Below are 16,702 nucleotides of genomic sequence, written 5' to 3' on the forward strand. Positions count from 1 at the left end.
GTGGTGGTTTCTGTGTTCTGTGACCGAATTGATTAATAATTTAATTTTTTAGTGATTATTATTTATTTATTTTCATTATTAATCATTTATTTATTTTCTTTCTCATTTGGCCAAAATCTCAGGCACCTTTTGAGCTGGGAAGCTAATATTTGGACATGACAGTGACCAAGTGATGTGGCTATCAAGGATATTTTTGATTTATTGATTAATCATTTCATCTATTAATTATTTATTGATTAATCGATTAATTATTTATTGAGTAATCAATTAATTATTTAATTTTTTATAAATGACTTATTTAATTAAATTTCTAAAAGATACATCTTCGGATGAAGTGGTTTAGTTATGCTATTAGCCAATTGATTATGAAAATATTTTGTGATAATCTTTTATTGATTTTAATTATACAATTAATCAATCAATTAGTGTACAGCTCTCCCTCCCAATGCAGCCTCAATGAGCCGCGCTGTAGGATATTTCATTATTTGGCATGGGGGCGGTGTACTTTGAATGTATGTGTACTTGTTTCTTGTTTTTTTTCTCCAAGAGACTTGTTCACAGAATAAATTAAAGCCATCAAACTTCCAATCTCTAATAAAGCTCCACTACTGATTTAAGGCACATTTTCCTTATTTGAGTACAGTATAACAGTTATTTATTTATTTATTTATTTCCACGAGGGGACAAATTATTGACGTGCAGTCAATTTTGTATGGATTTTGAGAACATTATTGTGTGACAGACGTTTGCATGTTTTTTTAAATTAAATCATTGATTACCATTAACTGCAACTCTTACTTTCTCCCTCCAATTTTCATGTATATTTTTCTTCTTCTTCCTCACCAATAACTGCCATGCTTTGTGCTATTCTCTTACTTTTTGGCTATCCTCCTCCTTTAGGACCCACTTTTACCTGCTTCACACTTCACTTTATGTCATTGCAATTGACGTCACAATCACTCACTATTGTGGAGGTTTTTGTTTGTTTGTTATATTCACGATGCTAACAAAGAGTACAGATGCGTGTACTTTCTCGATGTTGTGTTGGGATTAAATAAAGAATCTTCATCTTGGAAATCAACTCGGATTGCAATGTGTGTGCCACGAACGACCCCTCAATGTCGTCTCCTAAAGCTGTAAAAACAAACATCAGACAAAATGGAAATTTTAGAAATTTTAGAATCCTTGACTTTGATTTGCAGAAATAGTCCAGACATCTTCAAGTATCTTTAACAAGATCCGTTGTCCCTTTATTCCTCTTCAAGTATCTTCAAGTATCCGTTGTCCCTTCATTCCTTTTTACTCCTGCCTCAGGAACAAACTCCCTCACTCTCTTCAATCCCACTCTTCCCTCCAGGTCTTTAAAACAGCTGTTCACCACCATCTCTTATCTTCCCCCTTCCAAAACCTTGATCTTTTCTACCCCCGTTAATTCACCCCAGATCCAATTTTCTGAAACACCAACTTCTTTCCTGGAAGTCCTAGCAGTGTCCATTTGTTGTTGTTTTTTTTACCTCTCCCAACCCCTCCCCCCCCCCCCACCCCCCTTCCCACGTCTCCTCCCCCCAAGCCCTCTCCCTCCCACAGATCTCCCGATGTCCCTGCTCTCAAATGTTGTACTTGTGTGCTTCCCTCTCTCTCCCCATCTTGTCTCCAGCTCCCGTTATTGTATGTTTATGTATGTTTTGTGTGGCCGGTTTTTTTTTGTGATTGATGTCAGCACTTACACGAGCCTCGATCTTGTATACAAAAAAAAAAGAAGAGCAAACTTGCAGGTTTTAACATTTTGGATACATTTTATGAGAGAAGCCTAATGCACTTTAGTCCTTACTGTAAGCATAGTCTACTGATGAATACCTCACAAGTAGGTCAGTAAATTACTGCCATGTGTGTCTTGACAGGACGGTGCAGAGGTGGCACTTTGAGTATCTTTGAGCTGTTTAATCTGAGTTCTATTCCTGACCCCAATATAAACTGTCCGATGGGTGTTTAGCAAGCAGGATATTGCATCATGAAGTGTGCCATCCCTCGGATGGTTCATGGATGTCCAACTGGGTGTGCTATATACCCGCATTAGACGGTGGGTGGTAAAGATCCCACGGTGTCTTTCAACAAAGCGTTGGATGGTTATCGCAGGTACCCAGAACAAATTACTATTTGCTGCCATAACCGAAAGGAGGAACTGTATCAGCGATGTAGTCACGCCCCCTATAAATGTTGTTCCTCATCAATTTCCAGGCCAAGACCCAGATGGTACGACAACGATGATGACCAACGTTTGCGAGTTGTACCTCTTGTAAAGATTTTATTGGTTAACTTGTGTTACTCATTCTTTGATAGTTTTCCAATATGTGCAATCTTTTCTTTTTCATTCTCCATTGATTGTGTTGCATGTGAAATGGTGTGTCCGACACAGATCGATTCCAACCCGAACGTTCGACAGTCATTCCAGGCCATTCCTCTGTCAAACCAGCTGTACTGCGTGCTACTCGGGCCTTGCCTCCTCTGCTACCCCAGAGAGCAACAGGACGGTGAACCATCTCTCGCTATTTCCATCAGCAAGGTGTTCTTTCTTCCACTACTTCAGAAAATTGCTCTGGAAATGCTTTTGGACCATGAAAGTGGTGCAGCATGAGAGCCGAAGGAAATGCATGCGACCTTTGTATAGCATTTTTATATCTGTCGGAGTGAAGGATGTTTTGAAAGTTAGACCGAAGTGGCATATTGTTTGAAGAACAAAACCAGCTGTCATTGTGAAAGGCTGTAGCTTCTATTCATCAAGAGAGTGATTGCTGTGGGAGATGAAGTACTTCTGCTTCCCAATCTTTTATCTCATATAAGAAAAAAAATCAGAGAACAAAAATAGCACTTTTTTCATGCCAGAGCTATTGGTTATATATTTATACAACTAGAACAGCACTCAGTTTTTTTCGCAGGTCTCCACGCTCTCCATCGAAATCGAAGTTAAGTCATTGTTCCAATTTGTATTTTCGTTATAACTGTTTTTCTTTTATGGTGTATGTACGTATATTGTCCCGTCAAAGATTTTCGGTGCAAATCTTTCATACCTGTATTGAAAATCGCGTTAATTCGTGTCGTCTCGAGGCCCTGTACAGTGTACACTGTACAACCTTGAGGCTTTGTTTTTCTCTCAGCGCCTGTCGTTTGTGATCCAATAACTTTCGTTCTCTGTTTTCGCAGTCTTTCCACCCCAAAGCCTACTTCCTTATGTAAATCTCAACTCAAAAAAACAAAAAAAAAAGACATTACCTTCTCTGTGCTCATTCGTTTATTCTTTCTTATTCGTTCGTTCGTTCTTCGACCACGTGTTTCTCCCCCATTTCCCCAGATAGATTGTCAAATTTCAATTCGTTATTTTATCGTCCATGTGATATTGTTTGATTATAGTTAGTTTTGGTTTGAATTTCCTGTAACTCGTATTTAATTAATCGTGTTCTGCTCCTCGTGTGTGGCCTTGTACTGTAGTTGTACCCCCGTCGGTGTTTTGTTAACTTAAGTGTGTTTTGCTTGGCTCTTGGTTTTTTCCCTTCTACCCCGAACATAATACTGTCTAACGTTCTAAATCCCCCCCCCCCCCCCCCCAAAAACAAAACAAAAAAAAAACCAAAAACATTTATTTTATTTTCTCCACGTGTACTGTTGTCTCATCCTGTATTTTCTGTCCAGGTGTGCTGTTCGCCCCACCCCCATTATCTCCTTGCCATCCACCGTTTGCCCTGTTCACGTGACTCGTGGTGGTCCCTCTCGGCTCTCCCCCCGTTGGTATTTTTGTGCATATAAGATTGTTCATAGTTCTGTTTAAATATTTTTAAATATGTTTAACCTTTCCCCTTCTGTTTTTTATTCAGTGGTATATTACAACACGCTGTTTTTCTTCCTATTTAAAAGGCTTTTCTCAATTTCCTCTCCAACTCATTCCACTTCAAAAAAAAGAAATTCAATATCTTATACGTCTCCCTCACTACATGGTCTAAATTCACATTCATTCCATCCCTCCTCCATCATCCTGAACCGGATTGCTAACTTGAAAATCACAACAAACCCAATTTGTTATCAATGTTCGTCTTTCATTAATCATCCACTTTCTAAACTCCCCTCTTGCCCCTCCCATCCAAATCCCCCCCCTTGCACCTACACTCCGAAACTTCCCCCTTGCCCCTCCACTCTTAAACTCCCCCCTTGCCCCTCCACTCCTGAACTCCCCCCTTGCCCTTCCCCTCCTAAACTTCCCCTTTGCCCCTCCCCTCCTAATCCCCCCCCTTGCCCCTCCACTCCTGATCTCCCCCCTTTCCCCTTCCCTCCAAAACTCCCCCCTTGCCCCTCCCCTCCTAAACTCCCCCCTCACTCCTGCCCTTCAAAACTCCCCCCCAATCCCTCCCATTCAATTCTCCCCACATACCATTCCTCTCCAATTCTCTCTCCTCCCCCCTCCTCCTCCAAGCTGCCTCCTCCCCACTTCGTCTCCCTTCTATCTCATACCTCCACCCCCCCAAACCTTCTACTTTCCTCTGCCCCCCCTCAAACAACCCCTCACTGTGCCGCATCCCTTCACCAGCAAACCTTTCATCCTCCTCATCCTTCCCTTTCTTGGAACTCTTCTGCAACATCTGAAACACTATCAACTGCTCTCCCTACCTCCCCCTCTCATCCTTCATCTTACCCTACTCCTCCCCTCCCCTGTCCTGTACCCGATGCTCCCCATCTCTCTTCATTAACGGTATGGACCTCAAACATCCGGGGCCTTCGCTCAAACCTGACTGATCTCTCCATACAGGTTGCTTCTGACAATCCAGACTTGATCTGCTTAACAGAGACTTTCCTCCTTCAAGATGTCTCTGATTCCTTAATATCTCTTCCTGGTTACTCCCTCCTCCGGTATGATAGACCTGAGCCTCGGCCTGGTGGTGGGGTGGCTATCTTTGTCAAAAACTCTCTTCCTCACTCTCCTTGCACTGCTCTCTTTCCTCCTCACCCGCAGGAGTACCTCTGGTTACGGCTTCCTCTCCGCTCCCACCTTTTGTTCATATGTGTTCTGTACCGTCCCCCAAACAGTGATGACTCCATCTACATTTCAATGTCTGACAACATGGACCAACTTCTATCCACTCATCCCAACTCTCTCTTCCTCATATGTGGTGACTTCAACTGTCATCATGCCACCTGGTTGGGTGTGGGTTCCTCTCTCACTAGTCATGGCACCTCAGCAAAGGACTTCTGTGACTCACTGGGATTGACACAATCTGTCAATTTCCCGACCCGGATCTCAGCCAATGGAGTATCTTCTCTTCTAGACTTGGCTATGACAAACTTCCCTGCTAATGTCTGCTGCTCTTCTTCTGCTCCAATCGGTTCTTCTGATCATGTGCTTGTCAAAGTGGACATCTCTCTGGCCATTCTCAGAGAGCCTCCTCAGCGTCGACGAGTCTGGCATTTCACTCAGGCCGACTGGGACGGTCTTCAAGCAGCCATCAATCGTCTGGATTGGTCTCCCATCTCCACTGCCTCTGACATCAATTCTTCCTGGGAATTCTTCCAAAGCAAACTGATCTCTCTCATGCACAGATTTATCCCATCTCGCCTTCAATTGTCTTACCCTTCCTCCCGTCCATGGTACACTGAATCTTGTGGTGAGGCAGTTGCCCTGAAACAACTTGCCTTTGCCTCTTGGAAGGCTAATCCAACTGAAGGAAATCTCAGTTCCTTCCACCAAGCTCGGAACAAGTGTGTGTCTACCCTCAGGAGTGCCAGGAAGCACTATCTCTCCTCACTCAAGAATGAACTCTCAAACCTGTCTCCTTCCTCCAAATCCTGGTGGCGTCTGGTCAAATCCGTTTCTGGTGTTTGTTCCCCCTCCATCCCCTCCCTTACCTCAAATGGCCACACAGTTGACATCGCACGTGACAAAGCCGAATGCCTCAACTCTGTGTTCGCCTCGAAATCCTTAGTCCCAAACCCATCTCTCTCTGTTCCCACCTTTCCCAGTCGAACCCAACTGCTCCTGGACTCTGTGTCCTTCTCTCCTGACAAGGTGGAGGAGTTTTTGTCAAACCTCGACTCTGATTCTGCAACTGGACCAGACGGCATCAGCCCACGGGTCTTAAAATCCTGCTCTGCCGCTCTATCTCACCCTCTCTCTGTTCTTTTCACCCTATCTTTTGCTCAAGGTCATCTGCCAGCATCCTGGAAATCAGCTAACATTACCGCTTTACACAAAAAAGGTGCAAAAACAGATCCTTGCAACTACAGACCAATCAGCCTGCTCCCAATTATCAGCAAAGTCATGGAATCCATCATTGCTTCGGATATGAAATCTTTCCTCTTCTCCAATGGCTTGATCTCTGATCATCAATTTGGTTTCAGACCAGGTCACTCTACTCTGGACATGCTGCTTCTGCTGTCTCAACAATGGATGGAGGTCCTCAATGCCAAACAGGAAATCAGAGCTGTCTCCCTTGACATATCAAGGGCCTTTGATACGGTCTGGCACCCAGCTCTGCTCACCAAACTCTCCTCCTATGGTATCCATGGAAATCTCCATGCATGGCTTGCGGACTTCCTCTCTGGTCGTAGTCAACGTGTGGCCCTGAATGGATTTCTCTCATCTCCCCTTCCTGTTCAGGCTGGAGTTCCCCAAGGAAGTGTGCTGGGCCCTGTGCTTTTTCTGGTCTTTATCAATGATCTCTCTGACTCTCTGGAAAATCCTCTCTATCTCTTTGCTGATGACTCCACTCTCTGCCGCTCCATTCCTCTTCCCTCAGATCGGCAGTCTGCAGCCTCCTCACTCTCTGAAGACCTGGGGAACATGTCTTTCAATCCTGCCAAATCTCACTCTCTTACTATGTCTCTCCGAAAAGATCGACTGGACAACCCTCCCATCTACTTTCTCAACAATCCTCTCCAAGAAGTTCTGTCACTCAAGCTTTTGGGTCTCACTATCTGCCATGATCTTTCTTGGGAAAACCACATTTCCAAGCTGGCCTCCAAAGCCAGTCGCCGACTGGGCATCCTCCGTCGTGCGAAGTCCTTCCTCGGCACACCTGAGCTCCTCACCACTTACAAGGCTTTCATCCGCAGCTCAATGGAATACTGTTCTCCCCTATGGGCTGGTGCTCCTGCCTCACACCTGGCTCGGCTTCACGCTGTTGAATCCAAAGCTTTCAAAATCATTGGAATCTCCCGCGATGAAGCTATCTCTGAGGGCCTTTCACTCACTCACCGCAGGCAGGTTGGTGGTCTTTCTGTCTTCTACCGACTCCTCTCCGGCCTTGCTCCCCCAGCTCTCTCTGTGCTCTGTCCCCCAAATATTCCTACAGGTCGCACAAGATCTGCCAGCAACCCTCTGATGGTTAAACTGCCGAAATCTCGGCTCTCTGCTCACCTTCACTCTTTCATTCCTCTTTTCTCCCGCCTGTGGAACAAACTCCCACACTCCCTTCAATCCCTCTCCTCCCTCCAGGTCTTTAAAACAGCTGTTCACCACCATCTCTTATCTTCCCCCATCCATAACCTTGATCTTTTCTACCCCCACTAATTCACCCCAGATCCACCTTGTTTGAAATTCCAACTTATTTCCTGGAAATCCTGGCAGTGTCCATATGTTTATACCTCTCCCACCCCCCCCCCCCCTTCACATGCCTCCCCCCCTTCACATGCCTCCCCCCCTTCACATGCCTCCCCCCCAAAGCCCTCTCCCTCCCACATATCTCTCGATGTCTCCATGTCTCTCGGTCCCTGCTCTCAAATGTTGTGTTTGTGTCCTTCCCCCTCTCTCCCCATCTTGTCTACCGCTCCCGATGTTATTTGTTTTATGTGTCTGTTTGTCTTTCTGTGTGATTAATGTTCGCTCTTTCACGAGCCTCGATCTTGTATACAAAAAAAAAAAAAAAAAAAAAAAAAAAGTAGAGAGCAAACCTCCGCCAGAGGAACAGTTTATGTTTTGTATCCCAGAGTAGACCAGAAAATCACAATACGAAATCACATTTAATCAAAATCATCCGTCTACATATTTTTGAGATATCCTGCGATATTTAAAAGCATAATATATATATATATATTTGAGATATCCTGCGATATTTAAAAGCATAATATATATATATATATATATTTGAGATATCCTGCGATATTTAAAAGCAAAATATATTTATATATATATATTTGAGATATCCTGCGATATTTAAAAGCATAATATATATATATATATATATTTGAGATATCCTGCGATATTTAAAAGCATAATATATTGTTGCAGATATGAGGATTGCATTTTTTTGATTGTGTTGTATTGTATTGGAAATGGTGATGAACATTGTTTGGATATGGCCCCTCCTGCCTCCGGAGTTGTGTAAAGATAAAAAGGGCGTCTCGGTAGTTAATTCCATAAACACCACATTGCAGGACACGATAAAACCCTTGTTCAGTAGCTTATATCTTATTATGTGTTTTAGAGTAAGGCCTTGTCTTCCATTAGAATGACACTCCATTGCACCGAATCAATTAAGAATAGCTCCCCTTCAATAATTCCATTTCCCAGCCAAACTCTCCATCTGTGGGTAAAGCAGTTCACAAGCGTGGGGTGCACGCCCTCTCAATTCGCTGCTATAGTGAATATGTGCTCCGTGCTCTGTTTGAACAGGAGGGGCGGGGTCGCCAGGGAGAGGCAAGCCCAGGGCGCGCCACGAAGGGCGGGGCTGTGCAGCCCCATGCCCAAATAAGGAAACAAGCCCGTGGCTCGCCACGAGGGGCGTGCCGTCGGCGCGATGCCCAAATAAGGAGACAAGCCCGTGGGATTACCATACAAGGTCACGAAACAGAGCACGGGGGGGGGGAGGGCGGTACCGAAACCGAAGAGGGCGTGTCAGTCCCGCGCTGGAGAGAAGTGAGAGGCAGGGAATACGAGCTGAGCTGCGTGGAGAGGAACACAAAAAAGAAAGGGTCCAAGAGAAAGCAGAGGAACTTTTACGAACGAGTTGCAAAGAGATACGGCAGATGAGTCCAGCCCCGTTTCAACCAGCCGCGTGAAGCCCTGACGGGGCAGCGAGTGACCCTGCCGGTGTGCGCTGTAAAGCCGAATACCAGGAGCTGCCGGCGTGCGCTGTAAAGCGGAATACAAGGAGCTGCCGGCTCCCCGCTTCCCGCCCGGAATGGACCTGCTCGCTGTGCCCTGTGATCCCACCTGCTCATCCTTTCCAGCCATTCCTGCCTGCAAGTTCCCCATTTGCGTACGTGAGTTTGTTTTGTTCGTGCTGTCCTGGGTAGTAACTAAGTCTGTATAAGCTAGTAATTTTCACTGTGTCACTTGCGTTTTCATGTCCGCTGTAAATACCCGTGACTGCTCTTTTTGCTTATGTGTGTGTAAATAATAATAAACCCCGTTACTCTTCTGTACATCTTCTTCTTCTTCCTCTTTGCATTCGTCGTCTTAGTCTTTTCCACATTGAGTATCTGTGGCGCAATACGGCCAACGCTTGGGTGAATCGGGTTTAGTTGGGGAACAACTGTTCGGTCGCGGAGCCTCCGCTCGGCAAATATAACATCCTTAACCGCGTACCGTAACAATATATATATATATTTGAGATATCCTGCGATATTTAAAAGCATAATATATATATATATATTGTTACGGGTCGCGGACAAGATGTTATTTTGACCGAGCGGTGGTGTATTACCGCGACCTAACAGTTCCCCCGATTCTTCCCCAACTTACCCGATTCACCCCAAACTTTGGCTGGATCGCGCCACCGCTATTCAATCGGGGAAAACTCTAAAGCGACCGAATACAAAGAGGAAAAAGGAATAAGACGAGAAGACGTACAGAAGAGTAATTGGATTTATTATTTACACATATAATCAAGAAGGAGCAGTCACGATTATGTACAGGGACATGAGACGCAGGTGACACAGTGAATTCCTTATACAAGCTTAATTACCTACCCAGGACAGAACAAACAAAGACGACTCACACGGGGAATTGCAGAGTGGATTGGCTGGAAGGAGGTGTGTGGCTGGAGGGGGAGGACGGCACGGAGCTGGCTGGAGCTTGATCCCGCACGGGACGTCGGGCTGGACCTCGACGGCCGCTGATGCCACCGATCCTGTCGTGTGCGCGGGATCACGGGTCGGATCACGGTCGGAGCCGACGCGCTGGTGGGGGGTCTGGCGTGACGGGTTCTCTCCTCTCTCTCTTTTGTTTGTCCAACCACTCTTTCTCCAACGCAACCACTCAACGCAACCACTGAACGCAACCACTGACCACCCCTGACGACCAACTCAGCTCTTGTCATGGACCTCTCTACGCGCTCTTGCTCTGACGACCCAGCTCTTTCCTTTGTACTCGTCTCTCCTCTGTAAAAGCTCATCTCCTTGGGAAACGCCCTGCCGTGGGTTATATAGGCCCCGCCCCTCAACCTTTGCGAACCTCCCCGATAGCTCTTCCTCCGCCCTCCCTAGCCAAACCCCTGGCTCATGGTTGGTCGAGTGGGGCTGGCTCACTCCTCCCCTCTATGACGAGGTGGAGACACGCCTTTCTTCTCCGACCCTGCCTCGTGGTCAATGGCGGTTGAAGAGAAAACCGCCCAAAATGCAGTTGGCAATTGGAAAGGGAGGTAATTGGCAATGGGAATGGAAGTTTTTGGGAGTGGGAATGAAGTTTTGGGAGTGGGAATGAAGTTTTGGGAGTGGGAATGAAGGGAATCTATCTCTTTCACTGGTGCAATGGAGTATTTCAATTATGGGAGACACAGCCTTACCTAAAACACAGAATAAGATATAACTATCGAACAGGGGTATTCTATTATTGGCTGACGTGTATGCTTGTGGACTAATTATGGGACGCCCTTTTGACCTTTACACAGCTCCGGAGGCAGGAGGCGCAGACTCAAGCAATATTCATCACCAATTTACCCACAATACAACACAATCACAAAAATACAGTTAAGTCCTCATATCCGCAACAATATATATATATTTGAAATATCCTGCGATATTTAAAAGCATATATACTATATATTATATATATATATTTGAGATATCCTGCGATATTTAAAAGCATAATTATATATATATATATTTGAGATATCCTGCGATATTTAAAAGCATAATATATATATATATATATATATATATATATATATATATATTATATATATATATATATATATATACTATATATATATATATATATATATATATTTGAGATATCCTGCGATATTTAAAAGCATAATATATATATATATATATATTTGAGATATCCTGCGATATTTAAAAGCATAATATACTAGCAGAGGTACCCGGCTTTGCACGGGAGTGGGAGGAGGAGGAGGGAGGGGGGAAGAGGAGGGGAGGGGAACGGGGGGGAGGGGGGAGGGGGAAGCGGGGGAGGAGGAGGGGAGGAGGGGAAGAGGAGGGGGAGGGAATGGGGGGGAGGGGGAAGGGGGGGAGGGGGAGGGGGAGGGGAAGGGGAGGGGGAGGGAAGGGTGCGGGGGTGCCCAGGGGAAGAAGGGCCCCTCCCTCCCCTCCCCCTCCCCCCCCCTCCCTTCCCCTCCCCCCCCTCCCCTCCCCCTATCCCCCTCTCACCCCTCCCCATCCCCTTCCCCCTCGGTTCCCCTCCCCTTCTCTCTTCCCCCTCCCCTCCTCCTCCCCCTTCACACCAGGGGGTTGACTCAGCCTGTCATCCCACCGAGGTCGGAAGTCGGAAACTCATTGTCGTCAAATAAATGTAGCCTGTATGTTTCACTCTTTGTCACATGCCGTTGGTCCCATGTCAATCGGATGAAGTTGAAAAAGTAACGTTACGAAGGTTCTCTGGGACGTACTGATTCCGAATAATGAAGTTGAAAAATTAACGTTCCGAAATACGCTAATTACGCTAACAGAAGCGCTGGAGGGAGCACTGCGCTCCCTCCCTTAGATTCCCTCCCTCTTCTGCTAGCGCTAATTACGCGTAACACACTAATTTTAAAACCCGAAGTTTTTTTAATTTTAAGTGTGCTGTAGTCAGAAGCGCTAGAAGCGCTGCGCTCCCTCCCTTCGAATCCCTCTCTCTTCTGCTAGTGCTAATAATACGCTAATTTAAAACCCGAAATTTTTTTAATGTTTATGTCTCCGTGACATTCCTGGGACCATCCCGAGTCGAACAGTACTTTCCGCTCGCAAATCCGTCCACGGGTTCTCGAGATATTAGAGATCGTAGATCAGGATACAGACACAGAGGCCAACTCTACTTTATATATATAGATATATATATATTTGAGATATCCTGCGATATTTAAAAGCATAATATATATATATATATTTGAGATATCCTGCGATATTTAAAAGCATAATATATATATATATATTTGAGATATCCTGCGATATTTAAAAGCATAATATATATACAGTATATATATTTGAGATATCCTGCTATTGGCCATATCTCCCAATGGTGAAGAATCACTTTAAAAAATCTACTAGCCGGATCCAGATCTTCACCAAAATTGAATCGATTCTTCCTTGTCACACACACAACCGATCCAACAAGTTTCGTCCAAATCCATCCATAACCTTTTGAGATATCCTGCTATATGTTGGTTTTCACCCCATCACTCAATGGTGAAGAATCACTTAAAAAATTAAATAATTCTCATATCCGAATCCATTTTCTGATCTTCACCAAAATCGAATCGATTAGTCCTTGTCACACATCCAACTGGTCCACCAAGTTTCGTCCAAATCCGTCCACAAATGTATGAGATATCCTGCTATGTATAATTTTTGGCGATATCACTCAATGGTGAAGAATCACTTAAAAATGAAATAAATCTCATGCGAATCCATATTCAGATCTTCACCAAAATCGAATAGAATCGTCCTTGTCAGACACCCAACCTGTCCACCAAGTTTCGTCCAAATCCGTACACAACTTTTTGAGATATCCTGCTATGTATCGTTTTTGCCCCATCTCCCAATGGTGAAGAATCACTTTAAAAATTCTACTAGCCGGATCCAGATCTTCGCCAAAATTGAATCGCTTCTTCCTTGTAACACACACAACCGGTCCAACAAGTTTCGTCCAAACCTATCCATAACTTTCTGAGATATCCTGCTATATGTTGGTTTTCGCCCCATCACTCAATGGTGAAGAATCACTTAAAAAATTAAATAATTCTCATATCCGAATCCATTTTCAGATCTTCACCAAAATCGAATAGATTAGTCCTTATCACACACCCAACCTGTCCAGCAAGTGTCGTCCAAACCCGTACACAACATTTTGAGATATCCTGCCATGTATAATTTTTGGCCCGATCTCCCAATGGTGAAAAATCACTTTAAAAATTCTAATAGCCGGATCAGAATCCGGATCTTCACCAAAATATAATCATTTCGTCCTTGTCACATACGCTAACTCTGCCAAATTTCGTCCGAATCAGTCCACAACTTTTCGGGCTATTTTGTTCACAAACAAACAAACGGACAAACAAACGGACAAACAAATGGACAAACGGAGACAGACAGGGGTGAAAACATAACATCCATCCACCTTTGGTAGCAGAGGTACATATATGTTCCTGAGAGAGATGGTGATGGTGACACTGAGATGGATGGGAGTGGCGGAAGAAGAATTTAGGTTGGTGGAAGGGATGTACAAGGGAATGGAGGGAAGAGTTTTGGTTGGTCCTGGAATGTCGGAGGAGTTCAGCATAAGCATTGGTTTGAGGCAGGGAAGTGCTCTCAGCCACTCATGTTTACCATGGTGGAGTTGGTAAGCAGGAAGGTAAACATGAGGGGTATTCTGGAGTGGATGTTGTATTGCTATTGTTATGGATTCGTCACTTCCGTTGTGGTGGTTTTCATCCACTGTAAACATTTCTGATTCCATGTACTATTACTAACTTTCAAAAGATTTATTGTTTATGAACTGGTGTTTGTTCCCCCTCCAATCCCCTCCCTTACCTCAAACGGCCACACGGCTTATTCCGCACATGAAAAAGCTGAATGCCTCAACTCTGTGTTTGCCTCTAAATCTTGTGTCTCAAACCCATCCCTCTCTGTACCCACCGTACCCAGTCGTACCCAGCTGCTCCTGGACTCTGTGTCCTTTCCTCCTGACAAGGTGGAAAAGTTTCTGTCAACCCTCGACTCTGATTCTGCAACTGGACCTGACGGCATCAGCCCACGGGTCCTAAAATCCTGTTCTTCTGCTCTTTCATTCCCTCTCTCTGTTCTCTTCACCCTCTCTTTTGCTCAAGGTCATCTGCCATCTGCTTGGAAATCTGCCAACATCACCGCTTTGCACAAAAAAGGTGCAAAAACAGATCCCAGCAACTACAGACCAATCAGCCTTCTCCCAATTATCAGGAAAGTCATGGAATCCATCATTGCTTCAGATATGAAATCTTTCCTCTTCTCCAATGGCTTGATCTCTGATCATCAATTTGGTTTCAGACCTGGTCACTCTACTCTGGACATGCTGCTTCTGCTTTCTCAACAATGGATGGAGGTCCTCAATGCCAACCAGGAAATTAGAGCTGTCTCCCTTGACATATCACGTGCCTTCGATACGGTCTGGCACCCCGCTCTGCTCACCAAACCCGCCTCTTTTGGTATCCATGGAAATCTCCACGCATGGCTGGCGGACTTCCTCTCTCGTCGTAGTCAACGTGTGGCCCTGAATGGGTTTCTCTCATCTCCTCTTCCTGTTCAGGCTGGAGTTCCCCAAGGCAGTGTTCTGGGCCCTGTGCTTTTTCTGGTCTTCATCAATGATCTCTCTGACTCTCTTGAAAATCCTCTCTATCTCTTTGCTGATGACTCTACTCTCTGTCGCTCCATTCTTCATCCCTCAGATCGGCAGTCTGCAGCCTCCTCACTCTCTGCAGACGTGGACAAAATCACAGACTGGGCATACAAGTGGAATATGTCTTAAAATCCTGACAACTCTCACACTCTTACGATGTCTCTCCGAAAAGACCGACTGGACAACCCTCCCATCCACTTTCTGAATAATCCTCTCCAAGAAGTTCTGTCACTCAAGCTTTTGGGTCTCACTATCTGCCATGATCTTTCCTGGGAAAACCACATTTCAAATCTGGCCTCCAAAGCCAGTCGCCGACTGGGCATCCTCCGTCGTGCGAAGTCCTTCCTTGGCACACCTGAGCTCCTCACCACATACAAGGCTTTCATCCGCAGCTCAATGGAATACTGCTCTCCTCTCTGGGCTGGTGCACCTGGTTCACACCTAGCTCGTCTTCACGCTGTTGAAACCAAAGCATTCAGAATCATTGGAATCTCCCGCGATGAAGCTAACTCCAAGGGCCTCTCACCCACTCACCGCAGACAGGTTGGTGGTCTTTCCGTCTTCTACCGACTCCTCTCTGGCCTTGCCCCCCCAGCTCTCTCTGGGCTCTGCCCAGCAAATATTCCTACAGGTCGCACAAGATCTGCCTGCAACCCTCTTATGGTTAAACTGCCAAAATCAAGACTCTCTGCTCACCTTCACTCCTTCATTCCTCTTTTCTCCCACCTCTGGAACAAACTCCCTCACTCTCTTCAATCCCACTCCACCCTCCAGGTCTTTAAAACAGCTGTTCACCCCCATCTCTTATCTTCCCCCATCCAAAACATTGATCTTTTCTATCCCCGCTAATTTTACCCCAATTCCACTTTTTTGAAATACCAACTTCTGTCCTGGAAGTCCTTGGTGTCCTTGTGTTTGATACTTCTGCCGCCCCCTCCCCCCAAGCCCTCTCCCTCCCACACATTTCCCTGCTCTTAAATGTTGTGTGCCCTCAAGTGTCTGTGTGCTTCCCCTTCTCTTGTCTTTCGCTCCCTCTTTTTATATATTTTGTTTGTCTGGTTGATTTGTTTGCGAAGTAAATGTCAGCTCTTTCACGAGCCTCGATTCAGTATACAAAAAAAAAAAAAAAAAAAAAAAAAACTGTCTTCTTTACAGCATCGACACTGTAAAAGGTGAAAAAGTTAGTGTTAAAAGAAATCGGAAACCGGACCGGGAACCGGACGACGAAGAGGAAGAGGAGCAAAGAAGGCGGAGCGAGTGGAGTCGGACAAGAAGCATAGTCGCTTCGAGGTCTAGAGCGAACGTTGGCGAGCAAGAGTCACGAGTGAACTCACGAGGGGGGGGGGGAGGGGAGGAGAGGGGAGGGAAGGGGGGGAGGGGAGGTAAGGGGGGAACGGGAGGGAGGGTAGGGGAGGTCGAAAGTAGGACCTCCGCGAATGGCCAAATTATATTTACTCAAAGTTGCTGTGAGCAGGCAGCACTTGTTTCCCCATCCACATTCTAATAGCAGGAGCCTCCATTGCAATTTGATATATGTACCTATAAAATAAAACAAAAAATTGATATCCACCTATGGTCGTTCAATATGGCTGAACTGGCAGTCTTTGCCACACATGGAAATCGAAAGACGGGAAGACACATTTAAATGGTTTAGACTTGACAGCGTCATGGTTAGAGGGTTCTCTCTGCGTTTGAGAGGTCCGGTGGTTCAAACCCCGGCCGAATCGTACTAAAAACTTTTCTTTTTAAAAAAATGGAATGTGCTGCTTCTTTGCTTGACACTCAGCATTTAAAAGGACAGAGCACCAGCAAACAACGCTGGGGAGGCAATGGCAAACCACCCAGTGTAACCCTTGCCAATAAACTGCTTCAGCAGCATCGACACTGTAAAGGGTATGGTAAATTAAA

The 16,702-nt window shown here is 45.3% G+C and overlaps 1 protein-coding gene across 1 annotated transcript in view; it reads left to right on the plus strand.

Moving 5' to 3' along the window:
* The window catches only part of LOC137420686 (rhotekin), a 274,341-nt gene that overhangs the window by 195,002 nt on the left and 62,637 nt on the right, over window positions 1–16,702 (plus strand). Inside the window, exon 11 of the mRNA XM_078772886.1 lies at window positions 2,417–2,563. Coding sequence (XP_078629012.1) covers window positions 2,417–2,563 — 147 coding nt within the window. The remainder of the gene's footprint in view (window positions 1–2,416; window positions 2,564–16,702) is intronic.

The sequence above is a fragment of the Myxine glutinosa genome, chromosome 2 (genome assembly GCF_964187855.1).
Source record: "Myxine glutinosa chromosome 2, kmMyxGlut1.1, whole genome shotgun sequence".
In the NCBI taxonomy this organism is placed as follows: Eukaryota; Metazoa; Chordata; class Myxini; order Myxiniformes; family Myxinidae; genus Myxine; species Myxine glutinosa.